A 16,501-nucleotide genomic window follows, 5' to 3' on the forward strand; every position below is an offset into this window, starting at 1 on the left:
AGGAGGCTGTTGTAATGCAGTCCAAACATGCCAGATGCAAATCTTAGAAAATGCCTTAGAAATTAGGTATGCCTCAACAACCCCACCCACTGAGAAACTAGTCACTCCCCACCCCTAATACACACACACACATACAGCCTCAATTTATTGATACTTTTTTAAAAAAAATTTTTAATGTTTATTTATTTTTGAGACACAGAGAGAGCACAAGTGGGGAAGGAGCAGAGAGAGAGGGAGACACGGGATCTGAAGCAGGCTCCAGGCCCCGAGCTGTCAGCACAGAACCCGACACGGGGCTCGAACTCACGAACCACGAGATCATGACCTGAGCTGAAGTCGGCGCTTAACCGACTGAGCCACCCAGGCGCCCCAATTTACTGACACCTTCTATCTTTGGTTTGTGGGGAAAAAAATAATTTGGTTTGGAGTCAAAAGACCAGGTTTTAAAATTTCTCCGTGTCATTTACTAGTTATGACTCTGAGCAACACACTTAACTGTTCCTGGCTTTGGTTTGTTCCTCCGTAAAATGAGGGGGGCCTTTAAGGTGCCTTCCAGTGTCACAGTTTTAGCACTTTTACGACTCAATGAAAAGGCTGAAACATGCATCAAGGACTCACAGGTCTGCTGCTATGTCCAACTCAGAGTGGTTTTATTTTAACTTGGGGCTCCTGATGGTAGAGGACTACCTAGGGGATGTATGTAGCTGCAAGTCTGACAAGAGGGGCTGAGTTGGCTGCCATATTCTGAAAGGGCAGAGACAGCCTAGGTGAAGAACAAGCATGGACACTTGTTCCTCTGAGTCAAGTGATTTTTAAATTTGCGCCCCTAGAGTCCAATGAGTTTTAGTTCTAGCCAGCCTATCCAGAGCCTCCCACTGGTACCAACAACAAATGAAACAAACAAATGAAGCTAAGGCAGTAACTAGAGTTGTTAAGTCCCTGGTATCTTCAAATCCCGTGTATCTTGTCTCAACAACTCTATCTATAAATAGCAAACTGCAAACTGTGAGTCAGCCAAAGACCAGGAGCAGGAACCAGGAGAATGAAGCTGGCGGGTCACAAAGAAGCACATATTCTAGACTGTGGTTCCTACTACACATCAGAAATGTGGTCAGCCTGCAAGAAGACAATGTTCGGCTACTGTGCCAAGCAGAGGCCTCAGTGTTCGAGGGCTCAAGAGTCAGAGAGTTGAAGAAGAAATCGGAGAGGTCAGTGGCCAAGAAGTATAAGCCCAGACGGGAAGCCCAGAGTACAGGCGAGTGCCCAAGACATCACGTCAGCTAGATGCTCAAGCTTGCACATAAGCCTGGTGTCACCTAGGGATCTGGGTTTGAGTACAACAGGAGAACATAGGGCATAATATGGGGACACCCACAGAATCCATCTCTTGTGTAGGTGTGAAGCAACAGAAGATAAAAACCATCTAACAAGGTAGCTAACATAATGTACCCGCTGATGCTAGCTTAAAAAAAAAAAAACAAAAAAACTAAGAAAATGTATTCACGTATGAAGTAGGTTTTACTGCTTCCAGCAGGGAGTTTGATGTGAAACGATAAAGTATTAAGTCCCTGGACTGGAGAATTACTGCATGACAATCCTTCTGATAAAGGTAGGCAAAAATAAACAAACCACCACCACCAAGAAACACCATACAAACCCTAATTTCAATAACACCCAAGAGAAAAAGAAAAGCTGGCTCTCAAAATCGGAGAAACTGCCTAAAGAAAATAATATCCTATTCTCCAAGTCTCTTTTAGGACAAAAATCATTTTATTCTGTTTTGAAATTTTTATTATCGTCTTTTTAAGTTTTAATTTGCATTACCGGTGCTCATCACAAGTGCCCTCTTAATCCCCATCACCTATTTTCCCCATCCCCCCCAACCCCTCCTCTCTGGTAACCGTCAGTGTGTTCTCTGTAGTTAACAGTCTGTTTCTTGGCTTGTCTCTCTCTCTTTTTTCCCCTTTGCTCGTTTGTTTTGCTTCTTAAGTGGACAAGGGTCATTTTATAACAACAGTGCTGCAAGGACAATGACGTATGTGCTACGGTACAGGATCCGAACGCTGGAACTCCTCTAACTTAATCTTCTCAATTTACAGAAGAGCAAACAGGATCCAGAGGGGGGAGAAATGCAATGGTTTGCCTAAGATCAAATGGTGAGCTAATGGAAAAGCCATGTGGAAGATGCTTGGTCTTTGACTGACAGGCTTCCCACACAACTGAGCAAAACTACATCTTAGTCACTGGATGCCTCTCCTCTTCATTGTTTCTTTTTTGCTCAATAAAGAAAAGTACTACAGACTTTAATTTACAATTTTAATTTACCTTTTTGTGATTAATTCAAAGCTTCCAAAACTAGTATACAATGTGTACACGTGTGGTATACGTGTATGTGTGTTTGGGGGGCAAAACAAGCTTGAAATAAAGGAGACAAAGAAGCAACTGCATTAAGATTTAGTGTCCATCTTATACCTTTATCATGGTATTGTTTTCATTGTACAAAGAATGAGGAAGGTGTGAGCAACTTCTTCCTTAGTGATCTCTGGTTATTAGTTTCCATTCTGAGATAACTTAAATTTACATTAATGGTTTTTCACAGCTCAACACTGTGAGCTTCCCCTTCATGGTGCTTCTGCATAGGCAGGCAGGTCCTGCTTCCATAGGAAAAAGTAGAGATCTAGAGGTTTTTACATAGGGAAGGGGACAGAGTAGATTATAGTTTGACTACACTATTGCTTTTGTAACACATACCAAGGAAGAAATCACAGGGAACAAGAATTAATGGGTTTAAAGATTGCCAAATGAGGTGAATGCTATCTGGCTCGTGAAAAATGGGGAAAATCTAGGACAGACTAATTAGTAAAAACTGAGGCTCTGTCAGTGCTCTGGTCCAATTCAGAATTATAGACAGAGTTTCACTCAGGAATGCACATTCCCCCACAGGAGACAGCTGTAGCAAGGAACTCAAATCTCCCCAGCTTCTGTGATACTTTATCAGGTTCTTAGATGACAAACTTACATGATACCTTAAAAGGCTGAGCACATCCAGGCAAAAAGAAATCAAATCTACTTAAGAACCAGAAGGCTTCAATTCTAGACTCAGCTGCCACTGGAATTCCTTCCTCTTGGTTCCACTCCTACACCTTCAGAACCCACTTAAATGTCACCTCTGTGAAGTCTCCCAGACCCCCACCCCCATATCGGCTCATTCATGTTTTTACAATATCATACTTGCTCACACTCTATTTGGAAACTACACCATAATCGTTTACTTATGTGCCTTTCCTGGGAGCTACCGGAAGGCAAGAAAATGATGAGTCCATCTTTGTCATGGTGGTGACCAGCAATCTGATACAGTAAGTAGGCTCTCAGAAAAGTTCTGCTTAGCGGAAGGATGAATGGATTCCTTGAATACGGACTCTATAATTTGACTTGACCCTTCCCATCATTAAACTCATCTAGAGAGGTTCCAATTTGGAAGGTCCTTTGGGTTAAAGATTTTTAAGTTCCACTCTGAGTCTAAGGAAAGTACATAGATACACCCATGTGTCTGGTCAGTGGGTGGTTTCTAAGGCTTTATTTATTTATTATTTAATTTTTGACACTTAGTCCTTTTTTGAGAAAGACAGTGTGAACGAGGGAAAGACAGAGAGAGAGGGAGACACAGAATCTGAAGCAGGCTCCAGGCTCTGAGCTGTCAGCACAGAGATTGACGTAGGTCTTGAACTCACGAACTGTGAGATCATGACCTGAGCTGAAGTTGGATGCCCAACACACTGAGCCACCCAGGTGCCCCTCTAAAGCTCTTTTATGAGACCATATAATGACATGTCTAGCCTCCAAGGGTGCTGGCACAACTTGCAGGTCTCTGAAGGTCTCTGATCTTAGCAGACGTACCGGCAGATGTTTCTGTTTTTGTCTGTACCTTCAGCTAGTACCCAACCTGTTCAGGGCCTTGGTTTTGATATGTTCCACAACTGGTTTCTCTGCATCTTTCCTAGTCGTTACCAAGGCAACAAAACTACTTTCCAGATTGACCAAATGTTCCCTGATATTGTCTCCAGAAAACAATTTCTAATAAATTATCATTACAATGACAGTCAATAATTCCACTGATTACAATGACTGATACTCTTTACTAATAAAACCTGAAGGTTACAAAGTTGCAATCTAAGTTTCTTACCTGAAAGTAAATAATGTTTGTGTTTATATATATATATATATATATATATATGTTTATATATATATATATATATATATATATATATATATATACGCACAACCATCTCAAAGCCATATTCTACTGAATTTCAGAAATGTTTCTTAGTACATATTTAACTCAAGAAAACTGTGATTCTCCCTAATTGAGTTTCAAAGATTGGGAAATAGATAGGATTTTAAAAAAATGAAACCAGCAATCTAACTTATGTGACTCCTGATAAAAGTAATTCACCTACTGGGACCCAAAAAATGGAGGCCTGGCTCCTATCACAAATCTAGAGCCAAGTCAGCCTGCACTTTTGGGAAATGCCTCACTGTCAAGGTAACCTAATATATACCAATCACAAACCTCCAACTCTGCTTTAGTTAGCCTAGAAAATAGGACCTGCTAGTCTTATAAGGAGATCCCCAACCTCTTAGTCACTCATGCTGTCATGCAGTGCCTCTTCTAATGCTCTATAAAACTCGCTCTTGCCCCAAATTCCTCGGGAAAAGTGCACCTCTGCTTGTTAGGCACTGTACTCCCCCAATCCATGGGTTGTTTTCCTTTGAATAAAGGACATCAAACTCCTATCTAAACTGGATTATTTTTGTCATTTGACACCCTTAAGCATTAAAATGTTTATAGATGAAAAGTCCCCCAAGAAGTATGACTTGGAAATTCTAACCCTTTGTTCTTTTAGCATAGTATTGACCTTCCCATGGCCTCAAGAAAGAAGAGAGAATCATCCAATTAAAATAGGTAAACACCCCCCGTCCCACATCACTTCCAGCATAAAGTCTAATATCCTCTGCTTACGGAGGCAACAGACAACTCCCAGGACCCTTTAAGAGCTTGTATTCTTTCTCTCAATCTCATCTCAAAATGTTTCACAGATCTCCCCGCTCCCCAAACTTGACTTATATGCCAGTCACTCCAAAATGTTTGCTACTCCTCAAATATTCCAGGCATTTGTACTTCACTATGCCTTTAGGCAGTCTATCCCCTAGAATGTTTTACCTGACCTAGCTCTATAAACTCTTAGCTCACACTGTATTATAAAACTTCTCTCATTAGAGTAAAATTATGTTTGTGTTTATCTCCCCACGCTAGAATCCTGGAGAAGCAGAGAATGTGTCATTAATCTACCCTTAGAATGTGGGAGTAATGTTACCTGGTGTCTGCTGAATGAATGAATGAATGAATTAAATTACTAAAAAGTCCAAATCATTTTGAGTGTCCACTGTTCACAGTGTAACAGGAACATTGTATGATAATTAGATTTTTGTTTAAACTTATACAAATTATCGGGGCACCTGGGTGGCTCAGTCGGTTAAGCATCCGACTTTGGCTCAGGTCATGATCTCACGGTCCATGAGTTTGAGCCCCGCGTCGGGCTCTGTGCTGACAGCTCGGAGCCTGCTTCGAATTCTGTGTGTCTCTCTCTCTGCCCCTCCCCCACTCATGCTCTGTCTCTCTCTCTCTCTGTGTCCAAAATAAATAAACATTAAAAAAAAATTTAAACTTATACAAATTATCGTTGCTAAACAGTTTAAAAATTACCAATTTCAACCTGCTCACAGCTGAGATGGCCTGCATTAACATTTTAGGTTAAAAAGAAGAGGTAAGGGATGGGGCGCTGTCGGGGGGGGGGGGGGGGGGGAGATGGGGCGGGGCTCAGGTGGTGAAGCATCTAACTTCGCCTCAGGTCATGATCTTGCGGGGTTCGTGATTTTGAGCCGGGGTTTGTGATTTTGAGCCGGGCTTTGGGCTCTGTGCTGACAGCTTGGAGCCTGGAGCCTGGAGCCTTCTTTGGATTCTGTCTGTCTCTCTCTCTCTCTCTCTCTCTGCCCCTCCCCTGCTTGCACTCTGTCTCTCCCTCCCTCAAAATAATAAACATTAAAATTAATGTTAAATTAAGTGTAAATTTTTTTAATAAAAAAATAAGAGGTAAGGGGAATAAAGAGATGATCTCTTTATTGTCCACTTTATATTTTACTTTATTTTATTATTATTCTTTTTTAAGATTTCATTTTCAAGTAATCTCTATACCCAATGTGGGGCTCGAACTTACCACCCCAAGATCAAGAGTTACATGCTCTACTGACTGAGCCAGCCAGGCACACCTGTCCACTTCATATTTTAAAGAAACAGATATATCTGCAACACCAAAAATCAGAAGCTAAATTGTTTTATCATTTTTTTTTCCTGAATCTGCCAATGCTATTGTCACCAGAGGACAAAAGTGACCAGTGAAGGGAGTGTGAGGGGAAGAACCAACCTCATCAAGAAAAACAAAAAAATTTAGTGTTTATTTCTTTTTAAGAGAGAGAGAGGGAGAGCAAGCAGGTGAGGGGCAGAGAGAGAGGGACACACAGAATCTGAAGCAGGCTCCAGGCTCCAAACTATCAGCAGAGAGCTTGACGCAGGACTTGAACCCACAAATTGTGAGATCATGGCCTGAGCCGAAGTCAGACACTTAACCAACGGAGCCACCGAGGTGCCCCACCAACCTCATTTTAAAGTAGAAAAATTAATATCTGCTGGACTCATTTCAAAGAATATTTATATGCACTGGGTCAAATGAGGCAAACATTAGCACAGGTTCTTTGAGGGTTGAGAGAGTTTAAGACAGTGCTGAACATATAGTAAATTTCAAAAAAAAAAAAAATGGTAGCTATTTGGGGCACCTGGGTGGCTCAGTCGGTTAAGCGTATGACTTTGGCTCAGGTCATGATCTTGGGGTTAGTGAGTTCGAGCCCCGCGTCAGGGGCTCTGTGCTGACAGCTCAGAGCTTGGAGCCTGCTTTGGATTCTGTGTCTCCCTCTCTCTCTCTGGCCCTCCCCTGCTCACGCTCTGTCTCTGTCTCTCTCTCTCTCTCTCAAAAATGAATAAACTTAAAAAAAAAAAAATCTGACTGTTGATTTCAGCTCAGGTCATGATCTCACTGGTTTGTGGGATCGAGCCCCACACCTCAGGCTCTACACTGACAGTGCAGACCTTTCTTGGGATTCTCTCTCTCCCTGTCTCTCTGCCCCTTCCCTGCTTGTGCTTGCTCTCTCTTTCTCTAAATAAACGAACATTTTTTAAAAATGGTAGCTATTTTGAGTTGTATGACATATACAATTTTCCACTACATTTCTTTAATAAACAGCATTTTAAAAAACAACAACAGAGAATAAGCAGGTAAATGGGAAGAAAGCGGTAAGGAAAGGAACTATAGGAAGGGCACTATAGTTAAGAAGAAATATTACTTAATCGATACTTTACCAGTTGTAAAACTGTAGCAAGTTTTAAGATTACAAATGTAATCTTCTCATCTGCTGAGCATATTTTATTTGTAAAACTGTTAGGATTTGGGGTTTATAAATTACTTCAAGTTTCATGCCAAGAGAACTTCCCACCATAAACCGACGTTTCCCAGCTGTTGGATGATGGGCTCAGGCAAACTAAAGAAAATGAAGCCAGAAAAAAGGAGGCTAGGTTCTAACTTTGGCAAAGGGAAGGGCCTGTCTACAGGGATCCGTGATAACTATCGCACTCAGGGAACAACATGCCAAGTGCACCGTCACGCACAGCTCTACCTGGCTGCTGGTGAAGTGACAGCATTGACTAGACTCCAGTAGAGGGAGGCTCTTTCAAACTGGCTCTTCCATTCACAAAAAACAGTCCCAAAGGAAGTCCTTTTCTGCCAAGGTGAGCTCAGATTACCTGAAGTATCACAATCCTCCCTGCCTAGAACAACATGCAATATATGTGAAGAAGCCTTCTGGTAAAGTTTCCCTAAACTTGAAAGTGGCATGAAAAGATAAAAGGAGAGGGAACACTAAGCCAAAAGAGACATTAGCAGTCTATTCACTCTCCCTACTTCCAAAGAGGGTTAAGACTCACAAAAGATAATTCATTTATAATTTTTAATATGTCATCAGGCATCATATGTATGTCAAGCTCAATACTATGTGTTAGGGAAAACACATGAATAAGTCAGACACAGACTCTGCCTGGAGAATAAAATGCTAGACCGAGTCAAAAGACCTAGATCCCAATCCCAAATTAGCCTCTGATTCAAAATGTATGTCCTCATGAGGTATTTCCACTTCTCTACCTAAAAAAGTACTTACTTAGTGCTTAGACATTAAGAAAATATAATGACTAATTTTCCACCTTTTTCTTTTTAAGAACCTAAAACTTCTGGAAGGTTCCTCTGAGAAAAGAATGAGAAAAGGACAGGCCCTAGAGTTGGAAAGACTTCGGTTCAAATTCTGCCTCTGCCACTATACTATCTGCATGACCTTAATGTGGAGAGTCTCCATTTTTCTCATCTATAAAATGGAGAGAATACTATGTAGTATTGTTTTTTTGTGTGTGTACGTGTGTGTGTGTGTGTGTACTTACCTACCTACCTACCTATAGATAATTAGGCACATGATATTAACAGATGGTAGTTACTATTAATTGCTAGCAATCTAGGAGTGGGCAGTTAACACGAATGATCTGAAGTGAAAAACAAAGAAAAAATATAATAAGGCCAGGCCTACAACCAGTTGTGGATGAAACATCACAGCCTACACGGAACAGTGGTAGTTGGGTATGAGGGGCTACCCTGCCCCGTCCCCTATCACAAATCACTATACTCCCTGTTCCACTCAGTTTCCTGCCTCAGACTCCAGGCTTACTTGAAGCTCTGTATCTGCACATTCTCCTGCTTCTTGGACACCTTAGAATAAGTGTCACTAAGGGTGCTGGGAGGCTCAGTCAGTTGAGTTGGTTAAGTGTCTGACTCTTAATTTTGGTTCAGGTCATGATCTCATGATTCGTGGGATCAAGCCCTACATCAGGTTCTGTGCTGACAGCAGGGACCCTGCTTGGGATTCTCTCTCTCTGCTCCTCACCCTCTTGCACACTCTCTCACTCTTAAAATAAATAAATAAACATTTAAAAAAAAAAAAAAAAAAAAGAATAAGCCTTACTAGAAAGATACAAGATCTGCAAGAAGAAAACATCAAAATACCAGTGAGGGACAAGGACATGTAAACCTGAACATGTGAAGTTACTGAACATGGCATGTTACTGTGTCGTTGGATAGAAAACCTCACCATACAAGACAACAACTCTCCCCCGATAACCGATACATTTAATGTGATTCAAAGAAAAACAGTGACTGGATTTTTGTTTTGTTTTGTGTTTTTACAAAACTATACAAGTCAATTCTCAAATTTTTATGTAGTAATAAGCAAGGAGAGTCAGGACAACTCTAAGGATGAGAGTGGGACTGGGTGAGGAGTGGGACTGGACTAGACCTATTAGATATGAAAATATACTATGAAATATGAAAATATACTTTTCAATGAGAAGACCAATGAATCAGAAAAGAAAATCCAGAAATAGACCAAATATGTACAGGAATTTAGAGCATGACAAAGGCAGCACTTCAGTGGGAGACAGATTAAGACACATGTTAGTGGACAACCGAGTAATTCTATATCACATCTCATAAATACACACACACACACACACACACACACACGCGCGCGCGCGCGCGCCAGGAAATTCTAGATTGATCAAAGATTCAAAATGTGAAAAACTAAAAACAGAAATTATTTTTATAATCTCAGAGTAGGGATGGTTTTTATAAACTCAATAATACACAAGGAAGCCCCTAAATAAGTAAAACCCAAAATAAATCCACGCCAATAAATCACTGTTCACCTGTCAGATCAGCACACAAACAAAAAATGTGCACTAGTGGAGGAAGGCCAGAAGAGCAGGTACTGGTATACACTGAGGGTGAGTACATCTCTGTGGCCCTGTGGGGAACAATGTGGCAACACCTGTCAAAATTATGAACACGTTCTTCAAACCAGAGAGTCTACTCCAGAGGTCCCTTTTATTACACAGATGTACCTGCACAAGTATGCAAGTATGACATTCTGTATATACAGGGACAGTCTATGCACCTTGTTTCTAATAAAGAAAAACCAGGAGGGGTGCCTGGGTGGCTCAGTTAGTTAAGTGCCTGACTCGATTCAGGCTCAGGTCGCGACCTCATGGTTCTTGAGTTTGAGCCCCACACTGGGCTCTGTGCTAACAGCACGGAGCCTGCTTAGGATTCTCTCTCTCCCTCTCTCACAAATAAATAAACTTTAAAAGAAAAAAAAGAAAAGAAAAACTAGGAAAAGCTTAGATGTCTATCAATAAAGAAGTGATAAAACACATTAGGGTATATCCACATGATGCAATACTATACAGCTGTTAAATAAGAATGAGGTCCCCTTCTTTGTACTGATTTATAAAGATTTTTACAATAACTGTTAAGTTTATAAACCAAGGCACACATCAGTATGTATTATATGTCTCATCTGTATAAAATCTGCAAATATATATGCTATTGCTTCTTTATGTGTAAATTTTCTCTGGAAGGATGTATAAGACACTGTTAACACTGGGTGTCTCTGGAGAGGGAAACTTGAATGGGGACTGATGGAGGGAGGCAGACTTACATTTAAGCGTATACCCCTTTGTACCATGGGAATGTACTAACATTCAAAAATTAGTTAAAAAAATTATCCATTAAAAAAGTATACATTGTCCTTAGGGAAAAGGTGTGATCGAAATCTAGCAGAAACACCAAATTTTGCCTGAAACCCACCATTCTCTCCTCAGCCCCTTTGCAAGGCCACCCCTAACACAAGTCTCTGGTCCTGGCCTGGCCAAGGCTGGGCCCTAACGGTTCTCAAACTTCTGCTTTGCTTGCTCAAGAATCAAAACAAATCCTCTCGCTACATTTCTTTAGAAATACTGAGCAAAAAGAAATGGCTAGAGTTCAGGAAAACATTACCCTTGAAACTAAAGAGTCTACAAACTCTAGACAAACTCTAGTAAAGAACCGGAAGTGTTAATGAAGGCTGGAAAGCCCTCTACATATGACTTCATTTCCTGCCTCGGTAATAGGGTAGCTAACAGAAGAAACATAAGAACAGAAAAGACGAGAATGTCTTACGCAGATAAATGACCTTTAGTATTCTCTACACACACAGCACGTGTTCCTCACTGGGTACAAATCCATGCAAATCACAAGCTTGACCTCAAACAACAAGGCCACACCATGCAGCACATCATCCCCTGACGAAGCCTCTCCAAAACCCCAGGGCCAACTGGTGTTATTTTAATTTCTGGAGTTAGTAGCTGCATCATGCGAGGTGGGAAACAGCATCATCTGTAAGCTGAAAAAACTCAAACGCCAGGAAACATCTTTTCGAAGGTTAGGCTCCGGGAAGCTATGATTAGATGTATACTTTTCAGGGAAAAAAAAAAAAAAGAAAGAAAGAAAAGAAAACATTTCTAAATCTCAAAGGAATCATCTTGCTCAATCTCATTCCAATAACTTGACTGGTGAGATCCAAAAAGGGCAAAATTATGAGGAATCTCACACTGGCAAGTTTTATGAGTTGTCCGTAGATGTAGAGTATGTTTTACAGACAACAACTGATGCCCCAAGCTCTGCCCAACATGCACCTGGAGTCAATGGCTGTGAGCATCAAAGTGGTAAAAGATGTGGTGCGACACTGACAGATCATTTCCCACTACTCAGAAACACAAAGTCTGTGCCTACCAATGCTGGTCCTCATATGGGGAAGACCATTTTCACGGATTCTAAAAGCAATTTGGATATTCAGTCCCACCAGCACAAGCTACAAATATATACAGACAAAAAAAAAAAAAAAAATCCCACGCATACAGCTGAACTTGAAATGTTTTCTTTCCTCCTGTGAATCCTTATACAAAATAATGATTAAATCTGGCTGTAAGCTTTACACACAGGAGGCAAAAAAAAAAAAAAAAAAAAAAAAAAAAAAATTTTAATGAAGAATAGTGGATGGTGACAGGCCTTCTGCTAAACAATTTATTGTTTGAAATTCTACTTCCTCTAAAGCTCAAGGTTCAGTGCTGGGTAAAAAAGGCATGCAACCAAGTCACCAGCCTCCTCAAGCTGGACACAAGGCATGCCCTGGCTGCAGAAAACACGTCATTAGCAATTACACATTGTCATGCCAACAAACCAATGATTAACAAGGATGATTAGAATCTGGACGGAACCGAAGCACGAGCTCTGTGCCTTTTGGATGCTGACTCAAAAGCCACAAGCACACACATCGCCCCATGGCAGGGTCATACCGCTGGACTTTAGTTGCTTGGATCTCTCTCGCTCCTGGACGGGAGACTTTGGCAAAAGTGGAGTCAGGCCTCGGGACTTGGTAGGTCTCATGTAGCCTTTCATCGGTTCTGCCACTCTGCCTTTATCTTCCTTCTTCCCTTCTCCGGGTGCCTTGGGTTCAGACTTTTCAGTCATTGTGTCAGGTGCCTCCAAGATCTTATCTTTGGGCTCCGGGAGTTCAAGATCCTCGGAAGCAGTCACTATTAACTGATCTACCACCTGCAACGGGGTAGTCACAGCTTTGCCATCCAAGGAATCGGACTGGAATTCTGGTGTTGCCAAGGAAATCGATTCTGATTCAGTGATTGGAGAAGCCAGGTTAACTTCTTCCACTTTATTTTCTTCACTTTTCGGAGGCAAAAGAGCCCTATCTACCTCCTTATTCAAACCATCTGGGTCCTTGGAATCGCTACTGTCAGCATTTTGGTCCTCACACAAATTGGGCTTTTGTGCTTTGTCTCCTAATAAGTCGGGGATTTGAACTGGAGCAGCACCTCCCTCAGACTCTTTCTTTTCAGTAACTGGGTGTGTTGGAAAATTATTACCATCCGCACACGTTTCTAGGACTCTGACCTCACCTGTTAGGCTTTGGTCTTCTACTGGCACTCTGGAAAGAAAGTGTTCCTTTGCAAGCTCTGTGATTTTTTCTATTGAATGCTTAGATGCACCACTGGGCACTGACTCAGATTCTCCTATCACATGTCCTCCCTCTATCCCTGCTTCAGTTTTCACGGGATCGGCAAGCTCACCTTTATTCTTAAGACAGCTACCCCCCTGACGGTTAACTGTTTCTGTGGCTGCTGTAGAAGTTAGGGTAACTCCTCCTGTGGTTGTAGAAGGCATAACAACGGAGGGGGCCTTGGGTCTTTCTTGATCTGGGACTCCATCTTTGCTGCGGTTATCCACCACTAATGATGTGGATATCTGGGCTGGAGTTGTCTCTTGCCCACTTTCTGCCAAGGAGTTTGGAAAAGAAACACCCTCCTTTACTACTTGAGAAGCAGGAGTGGGTGGTCCTTCACAGGCTGCTGACTCCCGAGCCTCTGGAGAGGCTGACTTATTCATCAACCCTGGTGGTGTTCTGGGGCAGGTAAACGTAATATTTCTATTTTCATCCACGTAGCCCATTCCTTCAATTCTGTGGTCCCCTGTGGTTTCCATGGGAACATGTATTTTCGTTGCATCTATCTTATTCTCCAGAAGATGCTTCTCGGGAAAACTATTTTTAACCTTTTTACTTTTTCCATCATTGCTCCTTTTATTTGGTTTGTCAGCCACTGCAGTGTGTCCCTTGGCTGCATCTGTCTTATTCTCCTCAGACACTACTGAAGGAACAAATCCTGCCCCCTGGATTTGGTCTTGGCAGCTCACATCTGTCACCTTGGTAGCTGATTCAATAACAGCAGAGTCCTTGACTGTGTTTGTTTTGTTCCCACCAAGAGCTTTGTTCCCAAGCTCAAAAGAATTAACCTCAACATTTCTCCCCTTTCGGTCACCTACTTCCACTGTGGGAATAGCTAATGCATGTGAGAACAGAGGACCATGAGTTAAGGGGAAAGGGAGTCCTAAATCCTTGTTCTGATGAGGAGTGCTACCAGTATCTCCATCTTTCCCTACAAAAGGTGGGCTGGGGATTTCTTCCTTGCTCTCCATTCGAGCAGGCTGTGTGGGATAATTATTTTTGAACTTTTTGGTTTTGCCCTCACTACTCCTTTTCTTAGGCTTTTCAGAAATCCAGGGAGCTGCCTCACCATCCATCCAAGGACACTTTCCTTCCTTGCTCTGGTTACTGACACCCGTATCTACAGCTGTGGCTCCTTGTTCTGCTCTAGCTCCGGAAGTCTGAGTAACGCCTGACCCATTTCCCAAATGAACTAATGTGTGCAAGGTGCCTGCCCCCCTAGGGTCGGCTGTCTCCATAGGCTTCCCCGTTACCACTGCCTCAGGGAGATCCGCTGAGGTCCCTGGTGGCTTTGAAGAACCCAGCTCCTCACACTTCAGCCCAGCAGTCATTCTTTCAGTTCTAGGGGTCGACTCGCTTGGTGCAAGAACAGCTGGGCCATCCTTCCAGCTGTCCAGAAGAAACGGTGGCTCCGATCTTGCTCTACCCTTCCCAGAACTGGCTCTTACCTTCCCAGAACCCGCCCTTCCCTTCCTGTTTCTGCCGTCCCCTGCCATTCTCTGAGATGGCTCATTCCCTAACCCAGGTACCTGAACTAACACCTCGTCCTGCGGCTGCCTGGAAGCCAAGATGCTCATCTCTTGTCTTTGCTTGGGAAAAGCTTCCTTTGTTAGTTCTTTAATCTCTTCAGCTCCTTCCAAAAACCCTTTCTGTCTGTCTTTCTGCAATTCAGTCACCTTACTTTTATCATTCCCTTCTTTTAGACTACTTCCTAATGAGGCACCAGCTGGCAAAGTGGGCACGAGAGTAGGCAGTACTTCTCCTGCTATGGGTTTGGAACCCCCAACCACAGACTCTTGGTCCAAGGCAGGAGAGCAACTCTCCTTGGGTCTGATCTCCAAAGGAATTTCTACTCTGTGTGCAGAACATTCTGTCAGGGGTCCTTTTAGATCGGGCGACCCTACTGTCTGGCTTTTATCCACAGGGGTCTTCGGGTGGGGTGCACGCTGTGGTTTGCATTCCTCTTGTTGCAGTGATTTCTGGTCCTGGCCCAGTGGTACTGACTTGTTATCTTTGACCTCTGCTTCTATTCTTGGCTTGGGCTGAGAACTTCCTACAGTTTTGGGGGAAGACTTTGTGTCTTCCAAAGGACACAAAGGAACACTGAGACTTTCTGAGATGAAGGTCTCAGCTACCAGTTTGGCAGCTATGGAATCCATTTCACAGTCCTTTTTTAAGGTTTCTCTGGATGCCAGTCCACCTTCCATGCCCATAGTGGTAGATAAGCCGGGGAAAACACCTGACTGCTGCGTGTCAGCTGCAAAGGGATGACCTTTATGGTCGTCTACACTGTCATCATCCCAAGGTCCCCCAGCCCGGGGTTGAGAATATCTCTTTTGCTTTGGTTTCTTCTTTTTTTTCTTCATCATCATCGGTGGGCTTTCTATATCCCAGGCTTCCCTGCCAAGATCTCTCTTGGGTTCAAGGAAGTCAACATGAACAGTTTTTCTTTGGTTCCCAGGATCACCACAGGGAGATGAACCAGAGACCCAACCCAACTCAGACAGAGAGCAGGGTCCCAGCCCAGGATCAAGAGTCTTCCGTGGAGAAGAGACTCCCAGCAGCTCAGGAGGGACCCTGGCAGGCCTGGGCCGAGTGGACCTGCGGTCACTGGGTCTGCACACTTGTTTGCCTTGTATGGGAGGGGTACCTGCAATACATGAAGTTGGCCAAAATTCCAAACAGAAAACTCCTTGTTATTGTTTCTTTTTAAAAAAAAAAGTCCATTTACTGACTCAGTTAAGTCTATTTTCACCAACCTACATACTATTTACAGTTTTTTTCCAAAACATTTCTCACCCTCAGCTGGGATCAGCAAATACTTAGCAAAGATCATCATTTCAGGCAAAGAAAAAAAAATTCAGAGATCTTCTAACCTTCTGTAACAAGTACTGCCTGTAAATCTCATCAGATCCTTATTTACATTTGTCATTATTTTTAATAGGTACATAAATCCCAATTCTACAACAAGATGATAAGCTCCTATCTCTTTGGTGACATTTGTTAATTAACTGAATGAAATACATATGATTTTGGACAGAATTTATAATTCTAAGAGTCTGTCACCAATATTATACTAATTACTTGTCAAGTTAACCGGATCGACTCTGGGAAACAGACCAGAAGGCCAGACTTATGCTACTGGGGAGAATAAAAAGGAAGAAGATAAAAGATACTAAATTAGTAATTTGGCCAAAGAAAAATCCTCATCATTCCAGAACCAAAACCTTCTACTTTGAAAGACAAATGTGTTAGATTTCAATGTTCTGTTCCTAAATGTTCTTCCTGAAAGAGAAAGATAAACATAATGCCCAGTAGGGTTATAAATTAAAACAACTAGGATAAGCACCCTTGGAAAAGTTTCAGGAAATCAACTGGTCCAACCTCCTGTCTCTATGTCGAT

At 42.3% G+C, this 16,501-nt stretch overlaps 1 protein-coding gene across 20 annotated transcripts in view; it reads right to left on the reverse strand.

Moving 5' to 3' along the window:
• The window catches only part of MAP4 (microtubule associated protein 4), a 193,562-nt gene that overhangs the window by 36,357 nt on the left and 140,704 nt on the right, over positions 1–16,501 (reverse strand). For 12 of the 20 annotated variants that reach the window (XM_060630910.3, XM_060630917.3, XM_060630916.3 and 9 more), the window contains one exon: positions 12,377–15,748. The exons of the other annotated variants lie outside the window; for them this stretch is intronic. In XM_060630910.3, coding sequence (XP_060486893.3) covers positions 12,377–15,748 — 3,372 coding nt within the window. The remainder of the gene's footprint in view (positions 1–12,376; positions 15,749–16,501) is intronic. 20 annotated transcript variants of the gene reach the window in all.

The sequence above is a fragment of the Panthera onca genome, chromosome A2 (assembly GCF_046562875.1).
Source record: "Panthera onca isolate mPanOnc1 chromosome A2, mPanOnc1 haplotype 2, whole genome shotgun sequence".
Lineage (NCBI taxonomy): Eukaryota > Metazoa > Chordata > Mammalia > Carnivora > Felidae > Panthera > Panthera onca.